General features: G+C 37.1%; 2 protein-coding genes across 8 annotated transcripts; one reads left to right on the top strand and one right to left on the bottom strand.

Moving 5' to 3' along the window:
- Positions 1-282: 282 nt before the first annotated feature.
- Positions 283-4,215, top strand: LOC131312949 (probable protein phosphatase 2C 28). Its single transcript, XM_058340992.1, has 5 exons — positions 283-460; positions 1,425-1,790; positions 2,454-2,727; positions 3,382-3,536; positions 4,027-4,215. Exons 2-5 carry the CDS (start codon positions 1,587-1,589, stop codon positions 4,162-4,164), a joined length of 771 nt encoding a protein of 256 aa, XP_058196975.1. The 5' UTR covers positions 283-460; positions 1,425-1,586; the 3' UTR covers positions 4,165-4,215.
- A 384-nt stretch (positions 4,216-4,599) lies between these two features.
- On the bottom strand, positions 4,600-12,193 carry LOC131312948 (probable 3-hydroxyisobutyrate dehydrogenase, mitochondrial). Of its 7 annotated transcripts, none has more exons than XM_058340984.1 (10): positions 11,921-12,193; positions 9,977-10,065; positions 9,643-9,757; positions 8,512-8,662; positions 8,249-8,331; positions 7,741-7,836; positions 6,898-7,040; positions 6,208-6,292; positions 5,407-5,486; positions 4,600-4,923 (listed from the first exon to the last, which is right to left on the bottom strand). In XM_058340984.1, exons 1-10 carry the CDS (start codon positions 12,044-12,046, stop codon positions 4,836-4,838), a joined length of 1,056 nt encoding a protein of 351 aa, XP_058196967.1. In that variant the 5' UTR covers positions 12,047-12,193; the 3' UTR covers positions 4,600-4,835. The 7 variants fall into 7 exon arrangements, with proteins under 7 accessions (XP_058196967.1, XP_058196968.1, XP_058196970.1 ...); XM_058340985.1 differs by having other exon boundaries at positions 9,977-10,062; positions 11,921-12,156; XM_058340987.1 differs by having other exon boundaries at positions 9,928-10,062; positions 11,921-12,060.
- Positions 12,194-17,292: the final 5,099 nt, after the last annotated feature.

Here is a 17,292-nt window from a genome sequence, read left to right as displayed (position 1 = left end):
ACTCAATTGTTCCGAATTTTTATACAAATGTTACGAAGATTTATAAAAATATTATGAAATTTTAGACTGACATGTTTCCATATTTTGCCATTTGTTCAAATGTTTACAGTTCTTACTCCGAACCAAATTAGCAATTTATGATAGGACGTTTACCATACTGCATGTACTTTCTTACTTGTAGAGGAGATTGAGAACGAAAAATGAAGCAGACTCCATTAAAATAAAGGTATGCAATCTTTTCAGTTTCTGCTTTGGATTTTTCGTATCTGAACGGTTGCAAATACAACTTCGATCGTCTCAAAATACAACATACGGGTTTCGTTGTCGTGGAAGTGTTCGATATCATACGAATTACAATCACTCTTGAGTGTTGATTCTAATCAAAATGTTGACCATGATTTGTTTTCTTTAGCAGAGGAAATCAAGCACTGAAAAAGATGTGGGTTTCCTTGGACTCAAGGTATGCAACACTAAAATGTCACTTGCTTACCATCATGTACGTATCTAGTGATTTGTGTCATGTTCTGCCCTTAAGGCATATAGTCTTTTCATGGTGAATTCTTTTGCCACGGACTGTTTAATCCATGACTGTGCTCGTATGACCAAAATGTGGGTACTGGCCTCCTCCTTTTGGATACGTGGGTACGGATATCTTTGTACGGTCTTGGTTAATGTTCTCGTTGAGGTTTAAAAAAAGAACAGTTTAGATTAACAAAGTAGGCTCAGAAAGGGCCCGGCCTATAATAGCCCTCAACAGGACGATCCAGTCCCTTTAAAAAAAGAACTAGAGAGGATCCTCTCCTTTGGGAGAAATCTTTAAAAGGCCCAAGTATATCATTCCGGTGCAGTTTTCTAAGATTGGGACGTATCACTAGAGAAAAAATGGCATTTATATGTCATCAAAGTTTAAACACTCTGGTCTTGGTACTGTTGTATAGTCATAACTCATCAGCATACTTCTTGCCTAGTGGTCGATAAAGACCGGTTCATACTGTTTCAATTCCCCAGTTTTAGGATAAGAAAGCCCTTTTAACACTGCAAGTGCAGGATAAATATTATTTTTGGTGAATCTATGAGTAAGATGATTTGATAAATGCTGCTGCCACTAATGGTCAAGAATCACCAGAGCATATGCTATAAAGTTGGTGTGGACAATGCAGCTCCCTGCCACTATCAATCTCTTATTAGCAATATTTTTCAGGTTTTGATTCGAGTTACCTTGTCAGAATTAGAATAAGATGTGCAATTTCTTTCGGAGCTAATGATGTTAGGGTTCTTGGTGTGAACAAAGTTTAGTGTTCATAACAATCTGATGGATCTATCTCATATTTTGCAGGCCTTCGGATCAAGCTATCTTGATTCTTTGTTATGAAAAGGTGGAGGCTGTCATGGCGTCCTTCCTGATTTATTCATTATGGGTCTAGGAGGAACTTGAACGTGATTGGTTCGTGGAAGATGAAGAGGATGATGGTTCAGGGTATGTAGAAGATGACGATGAACAAGATGTCGACGGTGATAAGGATGAAGAAGGTATACAGGAAGATGAAGGCGGAGATGTTGAGGATGAAGGAGATGAAGAAGATGATATGAATCGTGTGCATCGGCAGGTCACTCATGGGTTTCATTTGGTTGAAGGAAAAATGGATCACCCTATGGAAGATTATATAGTGGCAACTAATAGGAAAGTCAGCGGCCATCATCTGGGGTTATATGCGATTTTTGACGGTCACTCTAGTCGCATGGTAGCAGAATACTTGCAAAGCAATCTGTTTGACAGGATACTGAGTGAGGTATTTTCTCTGGGGTTTTGTTGCAGAAATTTTGTTCAGAATTACTATGCAAAATGATGTGTCCTCTTTGTGTCCCCCTTTTAGTTAAGGAAAAAACTCGATTCTTGAGCACCAAAAAAGCTCACGTAGCAAATGCCACCAGAATGATGTGGCAATGACTTATTTGTTTCGAAAAAACGCTTCTTCACTGGTAGTTTGTTATAGCATATATCGCTTGCATTGAACCACATCATTCTGTACAGAAGATGTATGTGTACTGTTTATTCGTATAGCTTTAGTTTTATTTAAAAGGTGCTAGCTTCGTAATGTAAAATTTGCCCCACTCCAATTTGCTTTAAACATTTTGTTTGCAAATTAATAATTTTCAATTATGCTATTGCCCGAGTTAGTTCGCTGATAGGGAACGGGAAGGAGAATTCCATGGGCCCCCAAGTTGTTCGTATGTGATCCTGGAGGGTATTGATTTTGTTATAGTTATCTATTTAGATTTTAGGATTTTCATGAAATATATGAGTTGATTATAGTTTTGATGCAGGGATGTCTAGGGGTCCTTAGCCACGGGGATGCCTGGGGTTTTATCTTCTTTTTAAAAAATAAATACATAATCGTCCTGCATCGTTTGCCAGCTGATAGACCATTTTTGACAAATTACCTTATGAACAGCCTGATTTCTGGACAAGCCCAAAAGAGGCAATCAAAAGGGCATACAGGGATACAGATGATGAGATCTTGGATAAGGTAGTTGGTTCGCTAGGAGGATCAACAGTGGCAACAGCAATTTTGGTAGATGGGGAAAAGCTAATTGTGGCCAATGTTGGGGACTCCCGAGCGATATTGTGCAGAAACGGTGAAGCAAAGCAAATAACTTTTGACCATGAGCCACTAAAAGAGAAGCAGCAGGTTGAGAGTAGAGGAGGGTTTGTCTCGCAGATGCCAGGTACATTGCTCTGTTTTTTTCCTTTTTCATTTTTTTTGTCGTGGGAAACCGAATCATTGCAATTGAAACTGGACGTTACTATCGTACGAGCATGGTGTTTCATACTGAATGAAACCAGGCTAATATTCTGGTCTGAATTTCATGACACTAGCTGTAATTTTTCTCTTCTGGGAGTGCAAATTTGTTTTGTGACTTGGTGGTTCATAATTTGTCTATCCTCGAAATCGCACAAGCTTTTGTTGGATACTGAGGACGCAAGTTCATTCATGAACTTTCCAATATTGGATCTGGCAACTGCATAAAATTTCGAAGGGAACCAATATTGGATCTGAAATTTTATGGTAATAATTTGTCAAGTTCATTCATGATTCTTCTACATCCGTTCTTTTCGTTTTCATGAGATGAATCAGCATAGAATTTCAAAAGAAACCAATACTGGATCTGAAAACATGCCTGGAATTGTTGTATTGGTATGTTTACACTCATCCCCAAACAAAACGAGTGCTGGATCTGCCCTTTGAAATTGTGTATGAAACCACTGCATCTTTGCATTTGCCAATGCTGAAAAAGTTGACAAAACCCCCCTTTGTTCAGTCCCTTCACAAGGTACCAAGATTTCCATTGAATGAACCCAAATGCTTGTGATGGGCTTAGGAAATGTCCCTCATGTTGATGGTCAGCTCGCCATGGCAAGGGCATTCGGCGATGAGAGACTGAAGGAGCACATTACTGCGGAGCCAGATATATTTGTTGAGGCGATAGATGCAAACACTGAATCCATAATATTGGCAAGTGATGGTTTGTGGAAGGTAAGATCACAAGGTTTCCTGTTTTTCTTCGTTGCTTTCAGTCCCTAGCTTGTAATAGTAGATGCGATTTCAGTTTTCCGATTTTACTGCCAGGCTGCTTTTTTGTTTTGCATCAGTTGGACCTTATTGCTTATCGATTTTGTTATAAGCTTTCACTAAGACGTAGCAGGAATCGCTGTATACTCCAGGGAGATAATCGACACAAGCAGTAGTTTTATGGATTTTTATTGCGAATTGCATGTTAAAAAGCATTGCTTACCCTGTCTTCATTTCCACAATTGTTGGAAATAACGGAGGTTCCTATTTAAGGGAATATCTATGTTATGAGATTAGTGCTTCCCTAAGAAGTTGTTAACAGTTATCAAAGGATGAATGGAACTCCAGGTGAACCATTCAGGGCATGAGTACCGTTCGCAATTCGATGAACAGCCATTTCCGTGATGGGTTTCATAATTCTTGACACTTGTGTCTTCATTTGCTTATGGCACAGGTGATGTCGAACCAAGAAGCGGCCACCTGCATCAAAGGGTTGAGCAATGCTCAAGAAGCATCAAAGGAGTTGATTAAAGAGGCACTATCAAGAAAAAGCCGTGACGACATCTCCTGCATTGTAGTGATATTTGACTGATCCCGTTCAGTTTCTCACGCTAGCCACTGTAAGTATGAACACTTGAGCTTGTCAACTTGCATGTAAACCAAATGTAGAGTGTAGTTCACCTTCGGTTGCTTGGAGTTGTTCAAAGATGTAAAAATGTGTAGTTTAGTTCATTTTGAGTCGTTTGGAGTTGTTTGTTCAAAGATGTGCAAATAGGTATAGCCTGAAGTTGAGGCCGAAGCGTGTTGCTTTAGATGCTTACGGGTTGGCCTCTTGCTTTAGAAGCTTACGGTTGGAGTATCATAGCCTTCATAGGATACACTAAGGGTTTTTGTTCATTTGTTTTATTGAACAATTAAGAGTTAAAAAAACTAATCCTTTAGCGAAATGACCTTTTACCTTTGGATATATGGATTTTGGTGTTCTCATATAGTACATTGCAATATACCACTAAAGCTGAGTCAAAAATGACTAAAACAACTTGCATTATCACATGCCCAAAACCATTTCTTATCTAATAGAAAGACAAACAGGTACGCCACATGAGTTCTGATTCTTGCTTCAGCGTTAAACATCGGAGTGATTTATTGTGTCTAAATATCGGAATTGTTTCTATCAGCACACATTCATACAAAAACACCTACCAAATCAGTCAGAGATTCACATTCATTTCAAGAAGCTCAGGGCCTTCCGAAAATTAGTAATCATGTCTCATCCTTGCCAGAATAGAAGTGACGGAAGACACAAGAGAAGTCTTTTGTTCCATGACCCTGATTACATAGCTCCATGAATCTGAACAAAGAAAACCAGTTCGTTAGCTAGTATTTAGGCTATTTGCATATATGTCAGTATCAGGCCAGAATCTTAGCATATACAGTATATGCTTCCCTTTCTTTCATTCTCATGGAAAATAACATTTTTTTCCTTGGTCGGCAATGGAAAATAACATTGTGTTGGCTAGAATGTGTCATAGTTTGGGTATAAGTGTTAAGTGTCCACGCTCTGCTCACCTATCTTATTACTAATAAAAAGAAAGAGCGTATGCTCCTCATTGGTATGCCGGGCCTCTAAAGGGCACACAACCTAAGATGCTTCCTAGGGTGCTACTAACCACTCAGGACTCTACTACAGATGCTTATGGTGCGGGTGAGTATGCTGGAGACTGTGTCTGTGCCCTAGTTATCCATCTCACCCAACAAGTGTAAGTGTCTTGGCTACCTAACATGAACTTCAGAAAATTTTAAAGTTGGTTCATGTAAGGGTAAAAGGACTTGCATTTGTTCAGCTTGCAATGTCAATGGGCATTTAAAACCGACTTCTTGGGCTGATGTGGTGGCAAGATTTAAATCTTTTGCCTGCACAAAGGGGAAAAACGTAAGCACTCCTGTTCATGGTGCACTATAAAACAAGAAAACAATAAAAGGAACGAACAAAACTACTATGCGAAGAAAGACCAGCACAAATTAAATGGACTAATAAGTGAAGAAGATAACAAACAAAACAATAGTTCTTCAAACAAAAGAGAAATACGACCAGCGCTCTTATGGTCGACTCTGCAGATAAATTGCAAATTAAAGCCCAACGAGGTGGCAGGAGGGAATAACCATCCTAAAAGACTTTAGCCAAAATTCTATCTCCAGATAAGCATCCAAAGTTGTTTCATTTTAGCAGAAGATGTCCTATAGTGGAACTTAAAATTCAGCTTTCTTCGCTAATTATCGACATTTAGCCAAAACCACCTACAACGACAAAACGCACAAGAACTCATATTTTCTCCTCATTTGTGGCAAAAGTTGCCCCATATAGCAATCTAAGTATGGATAGAAAAATAATGTCAATGAATGATAATGAGCTATAAGAACTCAATTATTGACATGCGAATACATGAGAATCTTTGTCGCAATTGTGTCCTTAGGAGTGCGAGCACAACACAATACATGTACTATATGCTCCGTAACGAGGTAGCCGACTAGTAAAAATATGAAATAGTAACACAAAAAGCAGTATAAGCTAACTAGTTAAAATATCAAGAAGCAACAGAAAAATGTTATTTCACTTGTGGACTACCCCACATACCATGAGCTTAGACGCAAAGCCATCATCATAATTCCTTGAAGAAGGAACCCCTTCCATAACTCCAGGCACTGGATTATAAGTATCACTGTCACATAGCAACAACACTCCATCACCACCAAGAAATCTTGCTGTGATTTGCAAATATTACCCTAAAATCCAGAGAGAAACTTAAGGCAGTGTCTCGGATGTGTGAGCCGTATTACTAAGACCAAAGTTTACCATACCTGTATGACAATTAACACATCAAACATGCTTAAAACCCGTGGAAATGTCAAAAACTACGTAGCACCAAAAAACTATGTAGCTCAGCGATGAAATTTGTGCGCCAATTCTATATTGGACAATTCGCTTATCACGGGCAAAAATTAAGGCCTAAACAAGGGTGCTAATATTTTCATTACAAGGCACCCCTCCGTTGAAAATTTTCATCACATAGCATACTCAGATTGTTGAAAAGATTAAAATAACCAGGAACAACACTTTATCAAACAACTAACAATTTTAAGTATTTGAACAACAGAAGTGTCATTTCAATAGAAGACTCATCATTGGGCCATTTAAAGCACAAATCTCAAGTAGTACCTACTGATCTGTATGGCATTCCTATTTGTGATACCATTCCTAGGAGAAACTTTCCACATAGAAGCCATAATTTTCATGAGCCATTACCATCCTAAAGAGTACCATTACCTACTCCAACAGCGAGCACTTGAGGAGTTGAATATCTTTGTTAGAGTAGTGGCAGAAATTCCCAAAGACTGGCCAAGTGCAAATCCTTCTGATACGGCAAGCATACTAACAGCCAATGCCAAATTGTTGCAAATCTTTGCTGCCTGAATAATAAGTACATGCCAAACCAAAAAAATACTCACCAAAAACTATCTTAGAAGCTAAGATTAAGCACACACTCCACAATGGCCAAAGGTATAGCTACTTTTGACTGGTAAACTACGGATGTCCAATGCGGTCATAGTATGGAAAAAGAATGGGAGGAACAAATGAAAATCAAGTTCTAAGCAAGGATTTGTGTTTCTTCCAAGCTATTTTACTTCAATGAAAAAAACTTGATATGGCTACCACCAGTTTTTTTCTGGGGTCATGTATTCAGAAGGTGGTTTCAATAGACATGGACGAAGGTAAATGTAGAATTGATTGATAATACTTTCCTCTGGTCAACTTTTGTTATTGCACTTTGATTGCAAGTACACAAATGACTTTTCACCTAGTTTCCAAGATTGGTAGAGAGAGACAAGCTCAGTGATATCCAAGTAACTCCTGTTTTTTTGTCACATATATAAGTAACTCCTCATAACCCTGTTTGACACTGTATTTCCATTGGTGATCTTTGCTATACAACAAGAAGAAATTAACCAATGACTTCTTGTTTGCTAGCCCTATTGGGTGAGCTCCTGTTGTTATTACTTAAGTTACTCGTGGTGGGGCCACGTGTTTTCAACAATAGGACGTATAAACGCCTCCACGAAATTAATAAGGACAAAAATATCATAGCTTGAGGCATGTAAGAGAACACACTGAACCATTTCCTGCTCCACCACAGTAAATAGTGTTTTTCCCCATCGAGAGGAACAAGGATTTTGCGGCCAGATAAGCTTCCTCTAAGCCGCCAACCTGGAAAACATGTTAAACTTCTGTTATGTTCAAAGTGCCAAAAGCACTAACTTTTTCCTTCCACTACCATAAATTTCTGCCAAAAAAGTATAATTTATGAAAACTATCCTTTGTAAAACTTCCTTTCACAAAAAAAAATACGCACACAAACTTTCCATTTTAAGTCGTTACCAAATCTGTGAACCAAACTACACAGTAGGAAAAGCATTTCACTTCTTTTCTTTTTGTCTTTTTCTTATTATTTCTTTGAATGATTTTATACCTGCATAGCTAAAGAAAAATATGAAAAGCCAAATTCTAGGGCTTTCGGTTGAGAGAGAACACAATGGTGCAAATTTGATGGAAGTGGAGTGGAGAGCAAGGGTATTAAAATAGACAACTCACATCAGGAATACTTCATTTATAGTCATACCATAAAAGTGAGTGTTCCAGACTCTGCAGCAAGAACACCTCCAGATACAGGAGCATCCAAAATGACAGGGGTCTCCCTGTTATCTACACAAAATGTAATCAGAAATTGAAATGCCTAGAAAGAAAATTTCTTCACCCTTCTGATCTACATAATATTGAACTACAATGGTTAAACTACAAAAAGATAGTAAGTAGATGATGAATGCTAAGTGGGATCTTGTTCCAACAGAAAAGGCTGTCCAACAAGGTCTCGGCGGGTCATACGTTTTTTCTCTTTTAATGAGCAATTAGATACAGCCACAGAAAGCCTTCTTGATGTTTGAGGATCAATTGTAGATGAATCTACAAATAACCAGGGCCTCAGTACATTCCCACTGCGAAGCAAACCATTTGGTCCAGTGTAAACATCCAACACCTACAGAAAGAAAAACAGGATGTTCTCATAATCATAATGCACTATGCATGACAGAAGAAGAAACAATAATCTGAACTTGGAAGATGCAACAAACGAGAATGATTCAACCTCATATTTATGACCTTATTGAGAGACCTAACATCGAAGTACCCAAAAGTAGTGTAATTAAAAGCTGAAAGAAGACTCTGATCAAAAAAGAAAAAGGTAAAAGTAGACAGCACAAAAACAGTCTTGACTCTTGAATCGTAGAAATCACATCAGCTTAGATGAAAGTGTGAGACTGTGAGGCAACCAGCTTAAATGGTTATGTCATGGTTCATATTTACCTGACATGACGTCCAAGCAGCCTTGTATCAAAAGTGAGAGTTTGCAGCCAATAACTTTAAGAAAGCGCATAATGCATACTACTTGCGTCTGTGGGCCAAAAGAGCATACTACTTGCACATCCCAATGATCGAATACTAGGTGGGAATATTCAAATTTACAACATTTTATTAACAGCTCACACTTTTAAGGAACGCGTCAATTTGGTGGCTTTAGTAGCTGGACCAAGCACTCTGCATAAAACATTACATTGACCACATGAAGACAATTTCAGACCACGACCAAGTCAACGATTGTACCAAAAGACTAATTTGCTAGGAAATGGGTATAACAATGTCTATCAAGCTATTAAACACCCTCCCTTAGCAGCAAGCCCCTCTTACACCTAATCATCCTTCGAGATTGCACTTATTATTAATCCATAAGAGAGACGCTTAGGATGGGCAATGGTTAAACTAAAGAGATGCCAAAGGCTAGGAAACACTTGATTTACCCTCCAACCAATCAAGGGAGAAATGCACCAGATAGATTGTTGTATGCAACACACATACATCCAAGCCATCAGACACATAATAGCAGTAAACAAGTGGATAATAGCAGTAAACAAGTGGATCTGAAGTAAGAAGAGAGCAAGGGTACTAAAACAGAGATCTCACATTTGCCGATGAAGGCAGCATAGTAATCACAACATCACTTGTTTCCGCAATTTCAAAAGGCGACTCTTTCGTGAGAATTCCCCTCTCTGAGAATAACTTCATCGCACTACGGTTTCTGGGAGGAGAAAAAAGATGCACTTAATGCCCAAACTAAAATACACAGCGCAGTATATAACAAACAAGATAGACTAACTATTCACATTATTAAAGAAACACATGCTAATCTAATCAAACAAATCATTTTCATCGAAGGACGGTCCCGAAAGAGGATCTTATTTTCATTACAGGTCAGCTTCAAACTTCTTAATCGAGGAGAAAGAGTAGAATACGTTACAAGTCATGAACAGTGACTTCATATCCTGCCTTAATCAGATTGTTAGCCATTCGTGAACCCATGCTGCCAAGCCCTATAAATCCAACCTGCTGTAGTACATCAATGGATGAAAAGAATGAGAAATTGAGACGAAAAAAAGTTACCCACAAATTGGATGAGAACTTTAAAATTTCATCTGTTGAAGAGAAACTAAAATACCGAGATAACAGATCACAAATTCCAGAAACTAAGAAATTGGGGAAAAGAAAACAAAACACAAGTATGAGAAAAAAGTGGAAGAAGAAATTGAAATAAATCCATCATTTCATCATGTTTCCGACTGACTCTGCCCACAGCGAATTAGGTTAATGCAGCCATGTTAGTTGAAAAGTAAACAATTTGTCAGGTCCAGAATAAGAACTCATGCAACTGCTAAGTCACCGGTTATTATGTTAAAAACACAAGGGTTTCCGCCTCCTTTCTCTCCCCTCCCTCTCCTCCAAGGTTTTCCTTTACCCATATGTGGCGGCAAGAGGGGAAGGCCATGATATTAGTTTCGGAACTCTACCTCTCCATGAGGGCTTTCTAATCTCCTCTTGTGAGATGGTTTGGTTATGTGGTGGTCATGAGACGAATCTATCAACAACGATGGGGCTGAAATTGAAGGAGTTGCTCATTGATGAAGCCAACTCCGAGTTTTTTACATTTTTTGATTTCTAACAAGGGAATTCCTTGCTGCTCTTTCTTCCATTAAGTTCTTTCATTGTTTATAATTGTTTAGTTGCAGTGTTTATTGGGATCTCTGGAGGACTTGCCATTGGTGGAGACCGGCGCAGCAATAACTCCCTTCGAGGTTTCAAATCCGGGTTGAACTTAGTTCTCGCGTGAGTTGCCAGTTGGAATCCATGGTAGAGCACTTGGGGACCATCTTTTGCGAGAGATCACCATCACGCCTACCTGTTGGAATCCAAAGGCATGAATTTGTGTTTTTTCTTATCCTTCTGGTATTTTCTTTTGTGCGCAGAAACGACAAGTATGTAAGTCCATTCCCTAGCTTTAATTATTGTTCCAGTGTTAAGGTTTATAAGTCTCAACGGTTGTGGTTCATATTTAGGCTGTTCATTTAATCAATCTGCATTATTATTTATGAAAGGGAAAGACTATAATACACAACCCTTATTTGGGTGTGTATCATATGCACCCCCCAAAATGTTATGAATTGTAGAGAAAATGTTACGAATCGTATTGCTAAAAAGTTACGAATCATATAAAGGTTACGAGATACACCAAAATATTATGAATCATAATGAAAATATTACAAATCGTACTGCCGAAAGGTTATGAATTCTAGAACAAAAGTTACGAAACACACTAAAATGTTATGAATGAACCTTAAAATAGGTGCATATGGTACACTCTTTTAAGAGATGTGTATCGTAGACTTTCCCTTTGATGAAAATACTAATTTTTATCAGAGAAAAAACACAAATTTACAAGGAAAGAAGAATCCACCCCAGTGACCCCACCCTATTGCTTCAAGGTCAATATATTTAAACCTAGTAGTGTCAGGGAAAGGATAGTCTAGTAACTGTCACAGACTAACACAAGACCCTAAAAACCAAGTTCCCTAAACATAAATGCTTCAGATGATATTCTACTTTCCATTTGCCCAAAATCAAAAAGGAAATAAAATTGGGAGCAAAAGCCCACTGCTCCCTCACATTCCCATTTTAGGATTACCAAGCTTGGTTATTTAGAGTCATAGAGAAAAAAAAACACAAGCAAAAACCCATTAATTCTTCACAGACTAAGGAAGCAACTCGCAACACATTTTAACAAATAAGCAAAAACCCATCAAATTTTAACAAAACCCATTTGAGAATTGGCATAATCGGGCCTAAATTTCGACGACATGCATTGTAGTAGCAATCAAGACAAAGAAAAACAAGAAATTGGAAATCTTACTTGTGATTGAGGAGGGGTGGTAGATGCAGATAATCTGCGAACTGAAAACGATTGCAAGAAATAGGAACTGAAGTTGGATTTGCATTTGGAAAGAGGCAACAGTGATCTCACTCTGTAAATCGCCATTGCTGAAAGGGCTGGTGGGAGAAAAATGGGAACAAGCAATAAATTACTTCTTGCCGCTATTTTGTCTCTGTGTTCATAGCTTTTATCCTTTCAATTTTTTATTGTCCCCACTACCACCCCACCCATTCCTAATACTCAGTTTTCTACTAGTAAAAAATTTGCACTACAATTTTTTGGTTTTTATGAGAAGTTAAATTGTCTCCGCTAAGGATTCATTCTCATGAACTTAACTTAAACTTAATTTAAATTTGAAAAAAAAATTTATTTGAATTATTTTTGTATTTGTTAGTTTTGCACTAAATTTTTGTAGCTTATTGATTCGTTTCGATGAAAAAAATTGGAAAAATAAATTTTTTTTTATTTTTACCCAATTATTTTGATAAATAACCATTTTTTAGGCTAAAAACTAACTTTTATCTAAGTATTTTGAAAAATGACTATTTTTTACTTTTACCCTAAGTATAGAATTACATTTGGTAAGGAGCCAAAAAACGGCCAACTGCACGGACACGGTGTGCAGTTGTAGGCCAAACTGCCAACAATTGTTAGGTATATACAGTTACAAATAAATTCCAAACGGAAAGCACGTTTATTTACATATCTTTGTATAAATATCTCTTTCACCATGAGAGTAAAAATAAAAGGTTATCCATCAAACAGAAGATCATGAAAATTAGTTCTCCTAAGTTTGTTGTTGTCTTACCTCGCATGCTCATGTCAGCAAGTAGTAGTATGAATCTCCAGGACCAAAACCCACCAACCAAGCTTTGGTGGGCCGGAACAATTACCCATGGTAAATCCCTCTATTCGGTTCGGGGATAACTTTTTTTTGGTGTCGGGCGGGTACCACACATGTGGTATCTTGTTAGCGATTCCAACCGTTCAAACATATTTTGGACAGTTTGGATTTTAGAGAGAGAAAAAAAAAGAAGAAGAGACAATGATCGGGCGAGGGGAGAGGGAGTGAATAAATCTAGACCGTCCAAAACACGTTTGAATTGCTGGAATCGCGGACAGCACTAAACAATTTCTCCTATTCCGGAATCGAGAGGTCGGTCCTATTTTTTCATGTCAGTCATGGAAAGGTCTTCGGCTTGAAAATTCGTTCCTGTTCAAGTCCGTCTGATGACGTTAGAACCAAGGGGGTATGGACCCTTTCACTATTATTCCTTCAGGCCTTGTTTGATAAGTCCTTGTTCGGTTTTGGGTTTAAAAAAAAAAATTCAAACTCAAATTCACTTATTACTTATATTTTCAATCATTACTTTCATTTCTCTCTTCACTTATTATTCCTATATCCAATTATTAATCTCATTTCTCTCTATTTCTCTCAACTCGTTATCCTTATTTTCAATTATTACCCTATTTTCTCTCTTCACTAATTACCCAAAAATCAAACCCAAAAGTTTTCCAGACCCAACCAAACAAGGCAACTTGTTAGGGCTTGGGATAGGATTGCTAATCCTATGAGACCACTTATCCTTTGTTTGATTGCACAAATATGGGAAGGATTACTAATACCATGGGATTATCAATCCCACCATTAGTTAGGATTCATAATACCTTCTTTTCCACCAGGTATTAGCAATCCTGTCCGAAGGTCACTGAGCCGAAATGACCTCATTGTCCAAGAGAATTTCAATTATTCCTAACAATGCCCCTCCCGGCTCCCATTAACTACACTCGCGTACACCAACCAAAAATGTGTTCTTGTTTTATATGTATTGAATAAAACTGCAGAAAAAGTGTAGTTTTTCTTTTAAAGTTGCTTTTGTTTTTTATTCAACTTCACTGTAAATTCTCATTTTTTTCTCACACGGTTGAGGGTATAAAAGGAAATTACAATATAATCCTATCCCATTCGGACCTAAACAAACATAGTATTAACAATCCCATCATCCAATTCCGTGCAAAACAACACATGAAAGGGTGGTTTAACAATCTCATTCTTAATCCCATCTCATTACGAATAACACCCTAATCTCATCGCATTACGAATCCTACCACATCTATCAAAGTTATCATATTTATCTTTCATTTTAGCCCCGAAGATTATACTAGTTTCTCTTTATGTTTAAATGTATTATCAAACAAACCACTCATATGTTTACAAATAACGAAAGCAACCCATTAATTAATGTGTTTTACAACCTCCTCTCTCATAATTATACTTATTTGTTACACTTAATATAAGATTAGGCTTTCGATTATTTAATTTTTGTATCTGATCTCTACTAAAAGTTGTGTTTGCTTGGGATTTTAATTTATAATTTAATTGTTAGGACTTTTTATTATGCTTTTGATTTCTTCAATTAATGGTGATTGTGTTTAAAAATAGGGAACACATCTCTATAATTTAACAAACTAACATTGCGCTTAAGTTGGGTAAATATTTTGAAGATTATGATCAAAAATTGCCCCCTCTACACTTAATTTCTGGCTCCGCTACTAGTTTTTACCCCTTGACTTCTACGTTATTATGTTTTCAGATTCTATTGTTCCATTCACGTCATAATCTGTTATTGTTATAGTTGTTGATGCCAAATTAATGAAATTTAGTTTTCTTCTCTTTGAGTCTGTTTCTCTAAATTTTTTTCAAATAAGTATATCCAGTATTGCTCGTCTAGTATGCAACGAATGAAGAATGGAGTAAGTTACACTGGCTACGTATAATATGTATTTATAACCTAAAATTTACATCATCAATTATAATAATACCCCTATCCACGTGGAAAATCTAATAGTCACTGAGGCGTAAATCAAACCAAATTAAGCTTCACGAAACCCAAGATCTCAAACTTGAAGGTTACAACTCCAAAAAATACAAATTGGTAGTCCCTAGCAACTGAAGACTACAAAGCCGTATAATTAGCAATCTGATTTCTTCAGCATGCTATTAATCCCTACGTTGAGGTAGTCCGTACAAGCTTTTGCTCCTGCTTTAATTAGATCCTCATTAAAAGACGGTGGAATTGATCAACCAAATTAGTTATTCTGTCACAGCGAAGACCGAATTATAAATAAATAAAAAAGGAAGATAACACAATAGGGGTTCCCGGTGCATTAGCTACTAATAGCAAAGAAAATTACCCTTGGCAGCAAAGGCGCGCAATACTGCAAAAAATTTCAGGGAACACTTTTTTTTTATCAGAAAGTAAACTCGATTTGTAATGACCCGGATTTTCGACCAAATTTTTTTCTAATAAAAAAAAAATATTGGTATCCCAAATTTTATTAATTTATTAGTTAATTATTGTTACGTCATAATTATGAAGTTAAGTAATTAATTAATAAAATAATTAATTAGCAATACATCAATATTTCTTTTATATTCCACTATAAAAGAAAAGAAAATTTTCTTCATATACATATATATACATGAACATATTTAAAAAAAAAAAAGGAAGAAGAAGAAAAACATCATGTGATGACTTTAAAACCTCTCTCTCTCTCTCTCTCTCTCTCTCTCTCTCTTAATACATACACGCGTCCACATACATTAGAATTGAAAACCCACCAAATGTGGCACTTGTTCCCTATCTCTCTTATCATTATCAATATCCTCAATCCCTCGACTCTTCCGAATTCCTCTCTCTCACATCCCTTCTACATTCCACCCCCTCCACCTCCAAACTTACACCACCACTCCACAAATTTGGATCTCCAATCACTCTATCCATCAACAAACATCCCAAAATTACCACCACCACAGTCCACGGCTGCCCCGAGGTCCCCCGTCACCGTCGTCTTCTCTGATGGTCTGAAACCATTCGGAACCGTTACTCGCTTTTTCAGCTAAAACCGAGGTAGAATAATCGCTTCTCTATTTTCCCCTAAGTATATTTAGTCCCTATATATTGATTTTCACGAGTTATAATGGAGAACATAGTGTTCATGCATTGAAATTAAAAGAAACAAAATATGCCCTGTATGGAAAATGGAAACCACCGTTGCACATTTTGTTTTTAAAAGAAGATGAAGTAAAATTACAGTTACCCCCCTGTGTTTTCATTAGTTCTAAAGTTGACCCTGAACTATCTGTTAGCTTATTTTACCAATTGTTGTTACATTTAATGTTAGGATGATAAATGCGTGTTATGACCAACTTCCTTGGTTATTAACTGTGATTAATATTAAAATGTATTACTGTACAGTAAGTTACCTTATTGTTAGTAAGAAAAGTTGATCAGTTTAGAACCAAAATGGTATATTAGTAAATAAAAAAATGAAACAGTAAATAGATAGATAGATAGAACAAATATAGACTTCAACCCAGTAACACTAGGATTCTTAAATTCACCAGATTATAAATATCCTATGGATTTCGAAAATGCTAATGGAAATCTTCAAAGTTAATAAAATTATATACTTGTTCAGTAAAATTTAAATAACTCGCAAGGCATCAGCCCAATCCAAATCCCTTACATGTTTAATTATCTATACATATGAATTGTTATATCATTATCTCATTGAGATGTATCATTTTTGAGCTGTTGTTGATTGTATCATGTTGTACGTGCTAGAATGGATGTAGATTCCTGGGTGGTTACGAGTAGTGACTCATGTAGATGATGTTACGTAAAGGAAAAATGGTAAAGTGTTGGAAGTATGAGTGTGTGGATTGTGATTTGAGCCATGGTGATGGCAAGGGCAACCAATGGGGCCCTGTGTGAGATGGGTTACCTGTGGAGCCCGGTGATGAGATATGTTGTGACACTAATGTATGATACGTCATGAGAAGTTTTTCTTCGAGGAAGAGAATGGTTCCCATGAGATGGTTATAGTTAGTGAGACGTTAATGTATGATACGTCATGAGAAGTTTCTCTTTTAGGAACGGAATGGGTCTCATGAGACAGTTATAGTTAGCATGGGGTAGTAAATGTCCGACCCTAATGTACGATACGTCATGGGAGGACTCGATCCTCCTGTTATGGTCTTAAGTGAGAACATACTAGATACATAATTTAGGTGCGCTCACCAAGACCCTGGTACAGGATAAGCAAGAGGAAGGGTGGACCCATGAGACGGTTGTAATTAGTGAATGTGGGAGGAAAGGATCTCGCGAAGAGGATCCTTAGATTTCATGTAAGATGATGGATAGTAAAGAAAAAGACGATGTGCTATTATTCTGTACCTCTCGTGTATTAGCAATTGTGATATTATTGTTATTATTGTATGCTAATTGTAGAGTAAGGGGTTGGTAGGATTATGATTATTCTATTGGGTGAATTATCATTCACGGATA

This window comes from Rhododendron vialii, chromosome 13a (genome assembly GCF_030253575.1).
Source record: "Rhododendron vialii isolate Sample 1 chromosome 13a, ASM3025357v1".
Taxonomy (NCBI): domain Eukaryota; kingdom Viridiplantae; phylum Streptophyta; class Magnoliopsida; order Ericales; family Ericaceae; genus Rhododendron; species Rhododendron vialii.
The sequence above is the reverse complement of the archived record's forward strand: the minus strand, read 5'-3'. Positions and strand labels throughout refer to the sequence as shown.